The sequence below is a fragment of the Aquarana catesbeiana genome, linkage group LG04 (assembly GCF_042186555.1).
Source record: "Aquarana catesbeiana isolate 2022-GZ linkage group LG04, ASM4218655v1, whole genome shotgun sequence".
NCBI classification, from domain to species: domain Eukaryota; kingdom Metazoa; phylum Chordata; class Amphibia; order Anura; family Ranidae; genus Aquarana; species Aquarana catesbeiana.
In genome coordinates, this window is record NC_133327.1 from 59870713 (window position 1) to 59888726 (window position 18014).

The following is an 18014-nucleotide window of genomic DNA, read 5'->3' on the forward strand; positions in this document are numbered from 1 at the left end:
GGGTGGGGGACGGTAGACATATGCATGCTGCTGACCCCCACCTTACCGCATCCCCCTGCACCCGGCTGGGTGGGGGGGATGTTAGAGCTGCGCATGCCGCTCACTCACTGCCACTGACCCCCGCCTTCCCACATCCCCCTGCACCCGGCAGGGTGGGGGATGGCACTGCTGGACATGCCTCTCACCCCTTGCGTCCTCACATCTCCCTGCGCCCGGCCGGGCGGGAGATGACCGACGGTCGCCTGCTCGCATCCCCTCATCACTGTTATCTGACCATCAGCAGCTCCCTGCGCCCGGCTGGGCTGGAGCTTCCTTCCGGACGCCCGCTGCCACAGCCTCGCCCCAACATCTCCCCGCGCCCGGCAGGGCGGGAGATTCCCATTGGGGGCCGGCCGATGCGACCTTGCACCTGCCCGCTGCGCGGCACCATCTTCCTGCGCCCGGCAGGGCGGGAGATGCACGCACGCCATGCCGGGGATGTGGGCTGTGCCCGCTGCAAGCCCTCCATCCGGGGTCTCCGGCTGCTCCAGATGCTGCTCGGCTGCCATCCTTGGCTCTCAGGGTCGGGGGCCAGACCGCCCCCTCTGGACCTATCCTTCCGCCAGCATCCTTTAACTTCACGAGTTGTCGGCTTCCTTCGAGGCGATGACGTCCTGCTCCTCCCACGGACGACCCTGTACCGGGTGTTCCTCCTGGACCTGCGGTTGGTCACCCTTCTTCTTCAGCTGCATACCCGCGACTCAGTGAGTATGATCGTGACCTGATTTGGGGTAGGTCGGGTGACGCTGCCTTATCGGGTCCGCCGGACGAACACATTGTCACGGTCATAAAATCAGTCCTGCCTCGCATTGGGTGTGTCGGGTCCGTCCTGTAGATCGGCCTCTTCCACGTGGCGCTTTGTGGGCGCTTTCGCCTACTGGCACGCACCTTTCATAAAGCTCATTTGTTTAACAGCGGGTGCCGTGAATTGGTATAACCGGCTTCCAGCTGACATTAATCACTCACGCAATTATATGTTCACGTGGGTCTCCAACATTAGCTTTATATATGTTTTTTTTTTTTTTTTTTTTTTTATTTCCATGTATGCCAGCTATGAGTAAGCACTCGTCATGAGTGCAAAAGGCGTCAGCTGATCTATACACTTCTGTGGTAGTGCTTTGTATACTTCTGTGATCCAGCTTTTTATTAATAAAAGCACTTATCATCAGACCGGTGTGCGGCTTCCAGATTTCCTCGTTCTTTTCGGAAGACGTCAAGGATCAAATCTGGCATTGTGAATTTATGGATTTCTCCGTGAGACGATCGACAAATCCCGTCAGGTTGACGTGGCGACCAATGCGAACAATTCAAGCAGCTTCCTCTGACATCCGGGAACTGGTTGCAAGGGTTCTGTTCTTATGCCGGAGTGCTTTACGAGCGTTTTCCGGAGTTCGCTGCATCACTTTCTTGCTATCTTGATCTCATTTGGGGTACCTACAAAGTGTATGGGGGCCAGTGTTGGTTCCATTACGACACCCAGTTTCGCAAAAAAAAAAAAAAAAAAAAATGGCATCAAGGAAGGAGTTCCGCTTGATTGCCAGGATGGTAGCCTGTGGTTATGGCTTATTTGCCCCCACAGGCCTTCGTCCGTTCAGCCTCCAGCCGGTGTTCCCTCTGGAGCGCCGGATGCCTCCAAAAAGGCCTCTGCTGGGTTTTTTACTGAGAGCCACTGCAAGTGGTACACCGCGTGTCGTTTTAAGCACGAGTGCTCATTTTGCCGGGGCGCTCACCCAGCCAGCTGGTGCTTCCACAAGGGAAAACAACCTCTTTCCCGGCCGGGGGGCCAAGCCTGACATTTCTAAACCAGAGGACCCCAGTGATCATCTCAGAGATGCTTCCCTGGCTAGACCGGTACTCCCCCCCCTTCATAGTGAAGCCTTGATCTTGAGGGACGGTTTAGACCGTGGCTTTTGGATCCCCTTTTACTCCTTCGAATGTGCCGGCACGGCACCTAATTCCATGGGCTGAGCTATTTCTTGTTACTTCCATCTGTTGGGATGCTACTTTCAGGGAAGATATTTTTGACATGGCCCCCCCCCCCCCCCATGGGCTGTGCAATACAACTTCAATCTTTGCTGGGTCAATTGGTCTTTACCTTTCCGCGTCACCCGCATGGGACTGGCTTTCTGTAGACGTCTGGCATGGGCCACAAAGGGGGTGGCTGTCCCCCACCATTATATCAGTATCACCAAGCCCACGACTTAGGGGACGTGGCTGCCCTTCCTCCAGTCCTACAACGGCCAGTCATGTCGGTTGCTGGAGGAGGTAATGAACACACAGCTGGAGCTATATACCGATGCAGCAGGTTTCTGTGGTTTTGGTGTTTTTTCCAAGGGGAGTGGTCTGCTGATTGTTGGCCGGCCTCATGGGCCCGCATGGATCTTTTGCGCAATCTTACACAGCTGGAGCGTTTTCTGATTATTGTCGCCATTGAGCTGTGGGGTGAGCGGTTGCACAATCGATAGGTGGGTTTTTTCTGGTCCGATAATATGAGCGTGGTGCAAGTGGTCAGTCAACAGTCTGCCAGATCCCCTCTGGTCATGTCGTTGCTGCGTTTTTGGGTTTTAAAGTGCCTGCAGTTTAACGTTTTCTTAGAGCTAGGCATGTCCCTGGAACTGCTAATGATATTGCCGATGCTCCCTCTCTTTCACAGCTCCATCATTTCCGCGCCCTTGCCCCGTCGCTTCCCCGGAGGGCCTCCCTGTCCGGCCTACTTGCGGAACCTCGTTTTTGAGGTTTGCCAGTCTTCTGGGTGTCGCCTTCCCGTTGGACGTGGGCGTCGTACTGCCGGGTGTGGGACAAAATGGGTTCAGGCGTCGGGTGGTCATTTTTCCATCTCGTCTTCACGGGTAATATGCGTGGTTTTATTTCTTACCTTGTTTATTTACTGCAAGAGGTTCTTCAGGTTGCCACGGTTTTGTTGGCCATGCCTTCTTTGTCCTTCTTGGTTTTCAGCTCCTTGGGTGAGAAGACATCACAAAAGCATTTCTGACCTGTCGGGGCCTGCGGGGTTGGAGGTGTGCGACTTACTCCCCCGATTCCCGGCGTCCGGTTTCCCTCCCTCTTCTCTCCGGTATCCTTTCCCTGTTGCCGTCTTTTTGTTTCCCCATTTGAGACGCTTCTCTTCTGGATCATGGAAGATTCCTTCATTTATTGGGCCGTGCGTCGGTTCGGAGCTACGGGAAGAACTGGGGGTTTTTACCTATGATCTCGACCGGATCCGCTGGCTTGGGCTTCATGGTTTACGCTGGCCTCGGGTCCTTCCAGAGTGTTTACGCATTCGGTCCCATGTGACTGGCCCCATCATCTTGATTCTTCACGCTGGGGGAATTAGGTGGGTTATACACGTTCTATGTCTTGATCTCTGCCATCAAGCGGGACATTGCTCAATGCTATGCAGTTGACACCAATTTGGTGCCCATCTGGTCGGAAATTGTGCCTCGCCTGCTGTGGGCAAGGGAATTACCTGCTCCCACCCCCACACGGCCAGAACGCTTCCGTCCGAAAGTGAACGCTCAGGTCGCTAAGTTTGTTTGGCAAATAGGGGGGGTTCGTCATCAGTCACAAGGATCTGGAGGGTAATAATAATGATCTGTTGAGACTGGATGGCCTTCACCTTAATGGCATTGGGTTGGATATATTCAATCTTGGCCTGCAGTGAGGTGTGGAACAGGTGCTGGCTGCGGTGGGGCGCACGTCAGTTATTAACTGACGGGCGTTTGGCGGTTTTCTTGACCTTGCCAGCAGTTAAAGTTGCTGTAATGGGCTATGCCCTTGATGGAAAATTGGAAATAGGCTGTCTGTCCAGCACTTATGGTAAGGACAGGCCCCACTTCCCTAATTTGGTTAAGTGCTCACAGTACGACTGTGACTGGTACTGGTTAAATATGTTCACCACTTCCCTCTTTTGGTTAAGTGCTCACAGTACGACTGTGACTGGTACTGGTTAAATATGTTCACATGTTATGTGTTGGAATTTAATAAAGCTGTGGCCTTGCCCTTTCCAACCTAATGGTTGTAAGTGTCTTATTTAATGGAGTGAAGGGCAAGGGTGGTGGGGGATTTTATCCCTTGGTGTTAAGTTAAGTGGGACCTAAGCCCATTGCGCCTCAGCAGTCATGAAGGCCTCTTGAGCCCCCTAGGGAAAGAGAGCCTTGACTGATGGGGGCATGGCTAGGTGTGTAACAAGTGGAACGATTGGTTGGGACATTGGGATGGGATGGGCCTGAGCTCAGGAAATCGTGTGCCCCAGGGAATTCTGGGTCTTTCGGAAGAGTCGTTGGAAGAGCTGCCCACCCTCCCGCCCCCTTTTTTCCTATGTTTGGTATGTCACAGCTTGCTGCGGTTTTCTTGACCTTGCCAGCAGTTAAAGTTGCTGTAATGGGCTATGCCCTTGATGGAAAATTGGAAATAGGCTGTCTGTCCAGCACTTATGGTAAGGACAGGCCCCACTTCCCTAATTTGGTTAAGTGCTCACAGTACGACTGTGACTGGTACTGGTTAAATATGTTCACCACTTCCCTCTTTTGGTTAAGTGCTCACAGTACGACTGTGACTGGTACTGGTTAAATATGTTCACATGTTATGTGTTGGAATTTAATAAAGCTGTGGCCTTGCCCTTTCCAACCTAATGGTTGTAAGTGTCTTATTTAATGGAGTGAAGGGCAAGGGTGGTGGGGGATTTTATCCCTTGGTGTTAAGTTAAGTGGGACCTAAGCCCATTGCGCCTCAGCAGTCATGACATAATGTACATTGCTGCACAATGATGGGCATCACAGTGCCACTACGTGCGTTATGATGCGACAACCTGTGTTTCCCGTATGCATGGCATTGTTTTGAAGTGTGTTTTCAATGTGTTTTTTTCATTTAGAATTTGGAGTGGATAGGCTTGTTAATACCTGTTCCCAATGTTGCCATTGACTTCTATATGCACTAACATGCAAAAAAAAAAAAATCGGACATGCCGTATTTTTTAAAAATGTCCTGAGATAGGAAAAGACACTACATTTATTATAGGAACCACAACACAAGCGTTTTAGTGCGTCAGGATGCATGCGTTAAAACACAACAGTGTAAATGAGCCAATAGACTACCCATAGACATGCGGACTGTTCTCCTGATCTGACTAATGCCGCCTACACACGATCGGAAATTCGCCCAGCAAAAGACCGGTGAGAGCTTTTGGTTGGAAAATGCGACCGTGTGTATGCTCCATCGGAATTCCCGCCAGCAAAAGATTGAGAGCAGGTTCTCAATTTTTCAGTCGGAAAAATGTTCCTATCTGAAAATGCGATCGTCTGTACAAATTCCGATGCGCAAAATTCCTACGCATACTCGGAAGCATTGAACTAACGGCTCGTCGTAGTGTTGTACGTCACCGTGTTCCTGATGGTCGAAAGGTCAGAGAACTTTTATGACTGTGTGTATCCAAGTTTTCTCCGACAGAAAATCCGATCGTGTGTACACGGCATAAGAGCCTCGTTTGCACTCGCGGTTGGGACGAAGTAAAAACATGCGGTTGCGCTGCCTTTCTACTACCAGCCCCCCCCCGCTGCTCCTACTTAAGCTGCAAAGGCAGGAGACAGGGGTGTACTCCCTGCCAATGCCAACCCATTCAAGTGACAAGGGCCATGCCACAACCGCAGCATTACATGCAGTTGCGGAGCTGTGGTACGGGAGCTTTAAGGGATTTAAGCAGACAGTGAGGAGGTGACATATCGCTTCTCCACCTGTGAAACACCTTCTGATAAGCGATCCACCCCAGAACACTCTTCAGAGGCTGAAGCTAGTGTAAATGAGAACTAATACAGGTCCCAGGGACTTCAAATATTAGGGTGCACGATTATGCAAATATCCCCTTCCGTGTTGAGGCAATCTTATGTTTCAGTGTGGGAGAGTGTGGTGTTGGTCCTGTCACTTCTGGATAAGTAAGCTCATACATTTAGCCCCCGTTCACACCAGTGCGACTTGCCAGTTCCAAATCGCATGACAAGTCACACCCTATTGTCGGCAATGACTTTTCGGTGCGCACCAATTTGAAAGAAAGGTTCCTGTTCTATTTTTGGCGATTTTATCTGTGACTTGCATAGACATCTGTGCATGAAGTGGCCAAGTAGGACCTGAAATCGCACTAATCTGCTACTTTGAAATCATGCTACTTCAAGTGAAGTAGCACAATTTCAAAGTAGCATCAATGTGAACCAGGGATTAGGGTAATTTAGTGTAGCACCCTCTGTGCTACTAGTGTTAAGCCCCATATACACTATTAGATTTTCTGCAGATTTTTGTCTTCAGATTTTCCAAAATCATGTAGTGCGAGGGCCTGTCCGATTGCATACAAATTGAAACTCCTAAGGTTTGACCTCATTTTATATAGTTTTGGTAAATCTGAAGACAAAAATCTGCAGAAAATCGAATAGTGTGTATGGGGCTTAAGGCTATGTTTCCACTAGTGCGACTTTTCATGCGATTTGGGACTGAAAAGTTGCATGACAAGTCATACCCCATGATTTCCAATGAGTACCGTTCATATCTGTGCGACTTCAAGTCGCTGCGACTTCAAAGTAGTCCCTGCACTACTTTGGTCCCACTGTGATGCGACTTGAGGTCTATAGACCTCAAGAATACACAGGCATTTCTTTAAGTCGTGGTCAAAAATCGCGGTCAAAAATCGCAGCAAAATCGCACGACTTTGGGGATGCAGTGGTGGAAACATAGCCTTAGTGTAGGCAGATTTTTTGACTCATGGTAAGTTATGTGAGTTAAGGCCCGTACACACGGTCAGAAAATCTCAAGTTAAATTTCGTCCGATGAACGATCTGCCAATTTTCTGATCGTTAGTATGCTGCTTTTGACAGCCGATTACGAATTTTCAGAAGACAAAAACTGGATGTGCAGGCTCCAAAATGTTTGTCTGATGTGACCACAACGTCCGATTTTCTTTTCATCAGTACGGTTTTCTGCCAAAAAAAATCTGAAGAGCAAGACTAGGCATGCTCAGAAATGAAAGAACACATACAAAACAATTCAATACCTTACGTCACTTCTGACGTTGAATTCTGTCGTCCGAAAACGTTCTGATGGTTAGTACCCTCTTCACTTTTGATTTGAGACTAGCATCAAACAAAAACCGGACGAAAATTTGTTCAATAATCTGACCGTGTGTACAAGGCTTTAGTAATTGGGTTGGGTTACTGCAGGTCACAGATGCAGGTCTCTGGTACTTCCGCCTGGATCTAGAAGCTTGTAGAAGCTTCTGGAAGTTAGTGGGCGGAGGACAGGAGGTTCTTATATACATACTTGGGGGAACCTGGTCAATTCCACAGCAGAATGTCCTGGCAGGGTGGCTAAGCCAGCCCTTAAATATGGTGGAGCCATGCTAGCAGGGGAGTCAGGTGGAAGGTGGAATGCTGAGAAGGCTGTTGAGGGCTTAGGAGGGGTCCCCTAGGTATGGGGGGGGGGGGGGACTCTGTCTCCAGGCTGGGCTCAGGCTGGCTTGGGAATATCTCTTCAGCAGAATGGTTTGAGAAGGAATCTTGCTTAAAGAGCAGCAAGGAGGACAGAGTGAGTACATCGGCACACCCAGGGATTCACAAGGGGAGAGTCCACCACTTGTAGCAAGCTTTTAAAAGGACAGCGCAGTGCTTAACCCTTCCTATATCTTGTCCTGGGAGATCTTCAGAGCAGCCAGGTGGGCTGGTAGACAAGCAGCCAGGAGGGCTGGTAGTACCTGCAGGCAGTGTAGCTGGGAGCAGTTCTACAGAGGGGAGGAGATACTCCTGCATGCCGTTTGTAATGTTTTAATGCTTCTATCAAGGAGACGGCTGCTTTGACAGAAGGCACTTTTCTCCACGTCCAAGCACTTGCCTGAGAAAAGCGTCTCACATGGGTTTGGGGTGGGGGGTTTGTCAGCTAATATGTTCCAGTGCTTGGAGACATAGAAAAGTGTTGCCTGTCAAAGCAGGCACCTCCTTGCTAGCTGTGTTGTTGGACAGCCAGGGAAGGGAGGAGAGGAGTCTTTTTTGACCTCACAGTTAGCCTTAGACAGCACCTATTAGGATTAAACAGAGTACTACTACTATGTGTTTTTTCAGTCTTTCTGTGCCACGTGATCTCGTACAAGTCATAGCAAGCTTCCAAATCCAAGATGGTGGCACCAAGGATCCTCAGTGGTGAATCAGTTGTGTGAAGGCAGCACTGGAATCCAGGGAATGGTAAGTTTTTGTAGCTGGTGGCTTTTAATTTTTAACTTCTTCACGCCAGCCACGCACATATATGCGGCCTCTCGACGGGTGGGCCTTAAAACTGAGAGGCTGCAAATATGCATACGAAAATGTAAACAATGCTCTGCCAAGAGCGCACACCCTAAGCTCTCCTGGCACAATTACCGGTAGGTAACAGAAAGCTTTCAGATTATGGGACAGCTGTGACAACCAAACACGGTGGTCACATGCCTGAAATGCCCACCTCCATCTCCTGGGGTCTCTAAAAGGGCACCGGTGCTAAGGGGTTAAAAAAAACAGTGAAGTTCCTCTTCAAGGATTACTAATTCTGGAAATTATTTACTATTCACTGCAGCTGTTGAAGTAATATATTTTATTGTACCTGCACTAAAAATACATACATATATAGTCAGAAACTGTCCTCTGTCGTAGTTCACAGTCGAGAATCTTATTACATAAAGTACTGTGAGGCCAGTTTAAGGACATCCGTGAACAATGGATTACAAGGATTTCCTGCACGTCCCTGGCCAGGTGTTTTCAACATAATTGCTCTTTCTAGTTCTGATCAGTGAAAAAAATACAGGTTTCCTATCAGCACAGGAATAATGCCTACATAGATGCCAGCTGTCCTAGATTTACCCGAACAGTCCCACATCTAGGTGCTCTGTCCCGATGATGCAGTCCTGGGTTGTGTCCCAAGATCATAGCATCGCCCTTATTTGAGTTACTGAGCATGTGCAGTTATTCACAAAATAGGTATTAACTGTGGGGAATGGGGGTGCAAGTTAGTCATTCCCACATAAATAAAAGTGAGATGACCTGGAAAGTAGACATGATCCAGAACGTGGACATTTTTAGTGTGGGCCATGGTCAGGGGTGACGGTGTCTCTGGGACTGGTACAAATATGTTGCCATGTATGTACCTGGAGTCCATCAGATGCCCATTGCTTGGGCACCAACAATGGGCATGAACTCTCCTCACTCACTGACATGAGATCATCTTCTTACACCGTTGTATAATTTTTATATAAAGGGCCACACATCATCTCAGTTCACTATGTATTTGATTTTTATGATTCTCTGCCTGTTAGCCCTGAAGAAGGGGGAGACAGAAGGTGGAAATGCCACACACTGGAACCCAGCCACTATATAGAGAGGTGAAGATACGGCTTCAGCCTGAACTCCTCCTGGCTATGCTCCTCTGACATGTTTTGCCCCGCCTCTCTATGATTAAGCCCCATAGACAGGGTGAAACATGTCAGAGGGTTGAAGGTTTGGGACATGGTGGTGCAGAGATGGGGAATCTCCTCATTGCCAGGCCCACTGACATTGGGCAATCTGGGCTTCCCAGCTAATTTTCTGCGCTGGTGGATGGGGTTGCCCTCACCAATACAACAAGCATATAATGCTGACTAAAATCTTCCATTAGCTGAGCTTACAGCAGGGGAGCTCAGCAGCCCGGGCAATTGGCTGCGCTATTTCCAACTCTAATTTTTTGGGGGTCAGCTCACTAAGTAAGGTCTAAGTTCTTCAATTCCTATAGAGATTTTGTGCCTCCAGAAAAACAACTGTCCATGAGCAATATCTACTATTTATGACATACTTCTTCAACATGCCTTCTCTCATATTCCATTGTACACTACATTGTCAAAAGTATTGTGACACCTGCCTTTACACGCACATGAACTTTAATTCCATCCCAGTCTTAGTCTGTAGGGTTCAATATTGAGTTGGCCCACCCTTTGCAGCTATAACAGCTTCAACTCTTCTGGGAAGGCTGTCTACAAGGTTTAGGAGTGTGTCTATGGGAATGTTTGACCATTCTTCCAGAGGAACATTTGTGAGGTCAGGCACTGATGTTGGACGGAAGGCCTGGCTCTCAGTCTCTGCTCTAATTCATCCCAAAGGTGTTCTATTGGGTTGAGGTCAGTCAGGCTCCGCCACTCTAAACTTGCTCATCCATGTCTTTATGGCCCTTGCTTTGTGCACTGGTGACCAGTCATGTTGGAACAGGAAGGGACCATCCCAAAACTGTTCCCACAAAGTTGGGAACATGAAATTGTCCAAAATGTCTTGGTATGCTGATCCCTGAAAGCGGTTGTATTGCCCGCTTGGTCATTTTTACCTACAGGTAAGCCTATAATAAGGCTTACCTGTAGGTAAAATGAATATCTCCCAAACCTGCACGGTTTAGGAGATATTCACCCTTCAAGCAGCCGCTAACGTAAGTGGCACCTGCGCACTGAAAGTCCGGCGGCTCCAGTCGGAACTTGCCGGAACTGGCCACTCAAAGCGCCGGAGCCTGTGAACCCGGAAGAAACGTCTAGGGAACATATCAGCCCCCTCAGCAGTGACCAGGTGAGCTGCGGGAGCTTTATTCTAAGGCAGGGGTTCTCAACTTTCCTAGTGCCATGACCCCGTGATAAAATTTCCCAAGTTGTGGGGACCTCTAACAGTACAATTATTTTCGTAGCGTGGGTTGTCAGCACTCAAAGCAATACAAGTAATTTGCCCCCCCCCCCCCCCCCCATCCCTCTCTCTAGCCATCTTTCTTGTTCTTTCTCTTATTCTTTCTCTCCCTTTTTCTGTGTTCCTTCCCCCCTCTTCCTCTCCCTTCCATGTATTCTCTATTTTTATTCCCTCTCTTACTCCTTGGTGGGATGAGTGACAGTGCTGGCAGGGAGTTGGGATGAGTGGCAGTGCTGGTGGGCTGGTGGGGGGTGGGATGAGTGGCAGTGCTGGTGGGGGGTGGGATGAGTGGCAGTGCTGGTGGGCTGGTGGGGGGTGGGATGAGTGGCAGTGCTGGTGGGGGGTGGGATGAGTGGCAATGCTGGGGGGAGTTCTGATCAGTCAGCTTAGGTGCTCTTGATCGACGCCATCTTCTGATCTGAGAACTGTAGTGGGGACTTTTAATGGCAACTCTAATCACAGGTAGTGTTATTCACTGTGTCTCTGGCTTCACTGTGTTTCCGACTTTGTGGTGTCACGTAGCAGTGACACCTATGCCGAAATCAGGAGATAGGGTCTCCTCCAGCCCTACCCACTTCATTCCTCACCAGTCAGCTGACCTCTAGTCTCTGCCCCCAGCCATGCTGTGAACTGAATGGGCAGCTGCGAAGAGGCTGAGTGGGCGGCCGCAGGCTCCAGGGACAGCCCTGCTGGGCGGCCGTGAAAAGCCTGGGAGAGCAGTTTGACTTCAGGAACAGCCCAGGATTTGGTGACTCCTGGCAAATCATCATTTGACTCCCGTGGGGGTCCTGACCCCCACTTTGAGAACCACTGTTCTAGCAATACTAGCACATTATGCTATTGCCTTGCAGGTTTTTTTTTTTGGGGGGGGGGGGATTTCGGCGGTTTACTAACGCTTTAAGAGTTCCCTTCACTGGAACTACATAAAGAGAACATGCATCAAGTGCAAATGGGGCAGCCCCCTTGGACTTTTAAGGCATATGTCAAATAGAAGTAGTTGTATTGGTAAGAGGCAACACTGTGCCACTTTTATTGAATACAACACATGATAAAATTGTAAACAAAGCCTTAGAGCCGGTTCACACGGGGGCGACTTGTCAGGCGACCTAGCCGCCTGACAAGTCGCCTCCCATTCTGTACAATGGAACCGTTCTAATTTGGAGCGACGCAAGTCGCTCCGACTTAGAAGAAAGGTTCCTGTACTACTTTGGGGGCAACTTGCATAGACTTCTATACAAAAGTCGTCTTGCAAGTCGCCATGGCAGTCGTGTGCAGGTCGCCTCGGTGAGGTGACCTGCAAGTCGTGCCGCTTCTAGTGTGAACCGGCTCTTATAGGCAAAGTAGTATAAAATACACAATGTATACATAAAACAAAAATGTACATATTACATGTATGATCAAACCCAATGAGAGCAAGTCTGCCCAAGCACTGCCAGAGTCATACTGTGCTCAGTCCATAGGGATTTCTTGCATACATCCCCCATTGATTTTATCCTTTGTTTCCTTTGTGTCTCTGTATTGTGAACCTCTCTATGTAAGTATCTATACAGCCGTGAACATATTATACTTTACTCTGTGAAATTATTGGTCCTGCTTACATGTTGTATTGCAGCATGACTATGTTTATATTTCAGAAAGAGAAACAAAGTTACACAAAACATAATCTCCCCTGAAGAAGGAATATACATTATTAATTCCGAAACATGTTGGGATATATGCAAGAAATCCCTATGGACTGAGCCCAGTATGACTCTGGCAGTGCTTGGACAGACTTGCTCTCATTGGGTTTGATCATACATGTAATATGTACATTTTGTTTCATGTATACATTGTGTATTTTTTACTACTTTGCCTATAAGGCTATGTTTACAATTTTATCATGTGTTGTATTTAATAAAAGTGGCACAGTGTTGCCTCTTACCAATACAATTACTTCTATTTGGCCTCTGCCTTAAAAGTCCAAGGGGGCTACCCCATTTGCACTTGATGCGTGTTCTCTTTATGTCTATTTAAGATGTTGGCAGTTTGAAAGCACTCATCTCCCAAAAAATATTTCTTCACTGGAACTAAGGGGCCAAGCAAAACTCCTGAAAAACAACCCCACACCATAATCCCCCCTCCACCAAATGATTTGGACCAGTGCACAAAACAAGGTCCATAAAGACATCGATGAGCAAGTTTGGGGTGGAGGAACCTGACTGGCCTGCACAGTTTGGGGTAAAGAGCCAATCACGACAGCTCTTTACCACATGTCCAATCACAGCTGATCACAGATGTAAACAGGATTTACCGGTTATCGGCAATCCTCCCCTCACGCTGACAGCATGTGAGGAGAGAAGAACCATAAACCAGCAAATCCACAAGGGGACATCTGCACTGACAATCAGAACACTGATCATCAGTGTCCTGATGATCAGTGCAGCCCCAACAGTGCCCACTAGTGCTGCCAATCTGTGCCCATCAGTGATGCCTGTCAGTGGCAATCAGAGCCACCTATCAGTGCCGCCTATCATTGCCAGATATAAGTGCCTCCTTATCAGTGCCCATCACTGCCGCCATCAGTGCCGCATATCAGTGCAGCCTCACCAGTGCCTCCTCATCAGTGCCCATCAGTGCTGTAGATCAGTGCAGCCTCATCAGTGCCACCTATCAGTGCCACCTATCAGTGTAGCCTCACCAGTGCCTCCTCATCAGTGCTCATCACTGCCACCCAGCAGTGCCACCTATCAGTGCAGCCTCACCAGTGCCTCCTCATCAGTGCCCCTCAGTGCTGTATATCAGTGCAGCCTCATCAGTGCCACCTATCAGTGCTGCATATCAGTGCCACCTATCAGTGCCACAAATCAGTGCAGTCTCATCAGTGGCCATCAGTGCAGCCTATCAGTGCCCATCAGTGCTGCATATCAGTGCAGCCTCATCAGTACCCATCAGTGCAGCCTATCAGTGCAGCCTATCAGTGCAGCATATCAGTGCAGCCTCATCAGCACACATGTGAAGGAGAAAAATTACTTATTTACAAAATTTTATAACAGAAACTAGGAAAACCTTTTTTTTTCCCCTCCAAATTGTCTGTCTTATTTTTTGCTAAACAAATGAAAAAAACCCAGTGGTGATTGAATACCACCAAAAGAAAGCTCTATCGCTCTCAAAAAATGATTAAAATTTAGTTTGGGTACAATGTTGCATGACTGTGCAATTGTCATTCAAAATGCGACAGCGCCGAAAGCTGAAAATTGGTCTGGGCAGAAAAGGGAGTGAAAGTGTCCAGTAGGCAAGTGGATAAAGTATAGCTAAAGGCAAAACTTTTTTTAGTTTTGGGTAGAGTGCAGAGGGATTAGAACACCTGTCAGGTTTTTATTGTTGTCTCCCCGTTAGGGAGATTCTCCCTCTCTATTTATCCTGTTTACTTGTATCACTGAAAGTGTATGTAAAAGAAAATCCCAAATTTAAGGTTGTCCCCAGAAAAGTAATAGAGGGGAAATCTTCTAATGGGGACACTAATTCTGGTGACCTGGGGGTCCCCAAAGGGATTTCCTTAATTTCCAGGGATTTCCTCTCATTTCCTCTTTGGCTATGGGATAGGAAGTGAAGAAAAATCTCCACAATGAGACACAGATGGCGAAAACAAATCTGACAGGGGTTATAACCCTCCCTTACTCTATCCAAAATGAAAAAAAAAAATGTTTTCCCTATAGTTCTACTTTAGGGCAACAGGAGACAATGCACATTAAGTGTGTTGGTACAATGCTATGCCATCTATTCTGAATAGCATCCTAATGTACCATGCAGTGAACATGCATTGCTGAGCATTACACTACTTAACGTGCATTGCAGTGCGCTGTCAAAAAATTGGCCATGCGCTAAATGGTACAGGCCATAAAGGACCATTCACACCTATGCATTTTTTGTAGCATACATAAACGCATGTGCACAGGTTTGCTTTTGTTATTAGTGGTGCTAGCTTATACTGTATCTGTGCATTGACCAAAAACGTTCAAGTCTGTTTTTAATGTGTCAACATTCATTAAAGCGTACATCCACACACCTGCCCGATGCAAAAAAAAAAAGGATAACGCAGAGATTAGGTGTTCAGCCAGCTAAATAAATGTACACGCTGAAAATAGAATTTCCCTTTACAAACTACTCCACTTACAAGGTATAGAAAACCACAAAGGCCTATTCACACTTTAACGCACGCTAAAAAGCCACAATGCCTTGCAATGCGCGAGTCTATTGTACATGCTATGACACAATACACTGTGGTGTAAGCAAGCCCTTTCCATGATCTAGCTTGTCTTGGGCAGCACCGTGCCTTAGTGGTTGGCACTCCAGCCTTGCAACACTGGGGTCCAAATCCCAACCAGGACACCATCTGCATGGAGTCTGTTTGTGCTCATTGTGCAAGGACTGATATAAAAATGTTCCACTATGACTGTAAACCAAAGTTTCAGCACTGGATGTGAGGCCGCCCTATCCCAATCCTGGGAGGTGTTCCCGCCTTCACACCTATTTAGTGTCAACACTCATCAAATACATTGTCCATTTTTGGCATTACTGCACTAGTGGAGTACTTCATTTTACTTCATTCTTATTCCTCAGCTTGCCGGGACCATAAAATGCATAGTGACCTCTATAAATGCGGTGAGGTCTGTGTGCATTTTGAACATTCTGGTGGTGGTTTATCACAATTGGACCGCACATTGAAGGCACAACAGGATTGCATACATCACTTGGGTTTTGTGACCTCTTCTAGCCATGGTCTCCAAACTGCGGCAAAGTGGCCTCAGTTTGCTTGCCTTTATCTGGTCCCTGGGGCACTATTACATCCACTGACACCAACTATAGTGCGCGCTTTCTCCTTCTGACACCAAGGATGGAGCATAATTCCTCCCACTGACAATGATGGGACACTATTCCCACCAATGACACCAATGATGGGTCATAATTCCTTCCGCTGACAACCAAAGAAGGGGTATTAATTCTCCTACTAACAACAATAATGAGACACTATTCCTTCCAATGACAACAACGGTGGGGTACAATTCCTTCCATTGACAACAACAATGGGACACTATTTCTCCCAATGACACCAATGATGGGACACTATTCCTCCCAATGACTCTAACGATTCTTCCCACTTATGCGAACGATGGGACAATATTCCTCCCTCTAACACCAAGGATGGGGCACAATTCTTCCCAATGACTCCAACAATGGGGCACAATTTCTCCCAATGACATCAACATTGGGGTACAATTCTTCCCAATTACACCAACAATGGGCGCCAATTCCTCCCAATGACACCAACATTATGGAACAATCCTTCATAATTACGCCAACGATGGGACACTATCCCTCCCTCTGACACCAAGGATGGAGCACTATTCCTCTCAATGACACCATCGATGGGGCACAATTTCTCCCAATGACTTCAACAATGGGGCACAATTCCTCTAATTACACCAATGATAGGGCACAATTCTTCCCAATTACGCCAACGATGGGACACTATTCCTCCCTCTGATCCCAAGAATGGGGCACTATTCTTCCCAATGACCCCAACCATGGGGCACAATTTCTCCCAATGACATCAACGATGGGATACAATTCTTCCCAATTACAGCAACAATGGGGCACAATTCCTCCTAATGACACCAACATTAGGGCACTATTCTTCCCACTGACACCAATGATGAGACATTGTTTACTCCCACTGACGCCAATGATGAGACATTGTTTACTCCCACTGACGCCAATGATGAGACATTGTTTACTCCCACTGACACCAGTACATTTTCTACTCCCACTGGCCACAGTCTGGTCCCCCTAAAGTCTAAAGGACAGTTTGGCAGATTTGTACTATATCTGGAAATGATCTCATGCCTTCGTGTTTTGAAATGTAAAGTATGTTTTCTGCATATGTGGTTCTGCTCTCACACTTTCTGTTCTGCACTAGCAATGATGCTGTTTATTGAATTTCTGAATTAATGTTTGTTTGTTTTTTGTTTTTTTTTCTATGCAGTCTTCATATTTTCTTTTGTAATTGCTGGTATAATAATGACCCTTTGGGTCTCTTGTGACTTTCAAATAAAATAGTTTACAAACAAAAAAAAGTTAGTTTGGAGACCCCTGTCTAGTGGTTGAAGTCAATGCATCAGGTGAGTGCTGGCACTGAATAGGTGTGAAGGCAGGAATACCTCCCAGGAGTGCGATTGGAAAAGGAAGGTGTCACTTATATCGCTGCAACTTGCTGCGTAAATTGTCAGCACAATATAAGCACCTGTAATAAATAATATAATAAAAAACTTATCCTGCATAATATTGTAATGACATGCCCAGAGGGAACCCGGAGCGACGAACGACCTGGCGTACCTCATTTTCACGACACTTTAGAAATTGCGAGAAGCTCTTCTGTTTACCTTGTAATTAAATGCTAATTAGTCTGGACAGAGACAGCACTCACAAAACAAGTACTCGCAGCAACAAAGGAGACTGTTCTAAAACACAGCAAAGTGCTTAGTCGTCAAATATGAATTGACAGAAATTCTTGTCCCTGGTCCCCAGGGTGCCTCTATTCACCGCTAGCCAACCCGCAACTTACCTTAACGAAAAGTTCGATTTCGGGGTCCTTCTCATCTCCATTACAGGGAACAGAGTCTGTCATTTTTGTTTGAGTAAACAACTTTTTTTTTTTTTTCTTTCTTTCTTTTTTGTAGTTTTAAAAGAACAACAGTGCTGGCTCTAGGTGGACTAATCCTTTAAGTAGATGAGTTAGGGGAAGTTCCTTGAAGTCAGTGCAGCATCCCACAGATGAGCTGTCCTGTAGTGTAGGTTGCAGAAACGCAGCGTATTCCTGTATAGAAGAGCTACATGTCTCACGCTGGGCTGGTGACTGTATCCTCATGTGTCAGTGATCTGCTCTCAGTGACACACCAAAATAGCCCAGAGCTAAAGAAGAGGGGAGGGGCTTAGTGGAAGGGGATGGTCAGGCTGCACCTATGGCATGTCTGGGTGACAGCAGGGCACACCCTCCACCCAGTGTGGATGACAGAAGTGACAGCTCGGTGCTGTGTACATAGGAAGTGCTGCAGTCCTGGCTGTACTCACCACTGACACCTTCATACCCTGCACCATCACTAAGCCACAGCAACAGATCACTAATAAATACATCAATATGATGCAACTGTTACCCCCTTCATGATGAAATCAATTAATTAAATACAAATGATCACCCCCTAGGGCTCATTTACACCACAGTTCCGGCGTTCAGTGTGCAGTCCCTGC

The 18014-nt window shown here is 47.4% G+C and overlaps 1 protein-coding gene across 2 annotated transcripts in view; it reads right to left on the reverse strand.

Moving 5' to 3' along the window:
* The window catches only part of CLIC5 (chloride intracellular channel 5), a 204587-nt gene that overhangs the window by 135205 nt on the left and 51368 nt on the right, over window positions 1–18014 (reverse strand). The window contains exon 1 of one of the 2 annotated variants that reach the window (XM_073625244.1): window positions 17332–17691. The exons of the other annotated variant lie outside the window; for it this stretch is intronic. Coding sequence (XP_073481345.1) covers window positions 17332–17394 — 63 coding nt within the window. The 5' untranslated portion in view covers window positions 17395–17691. Of the gene's footprint in view, window positions 1–17331; window positions 17692–18014 lie in introns of those variants that run through there. 2 annotated transcript variants of the gene reach the window in all.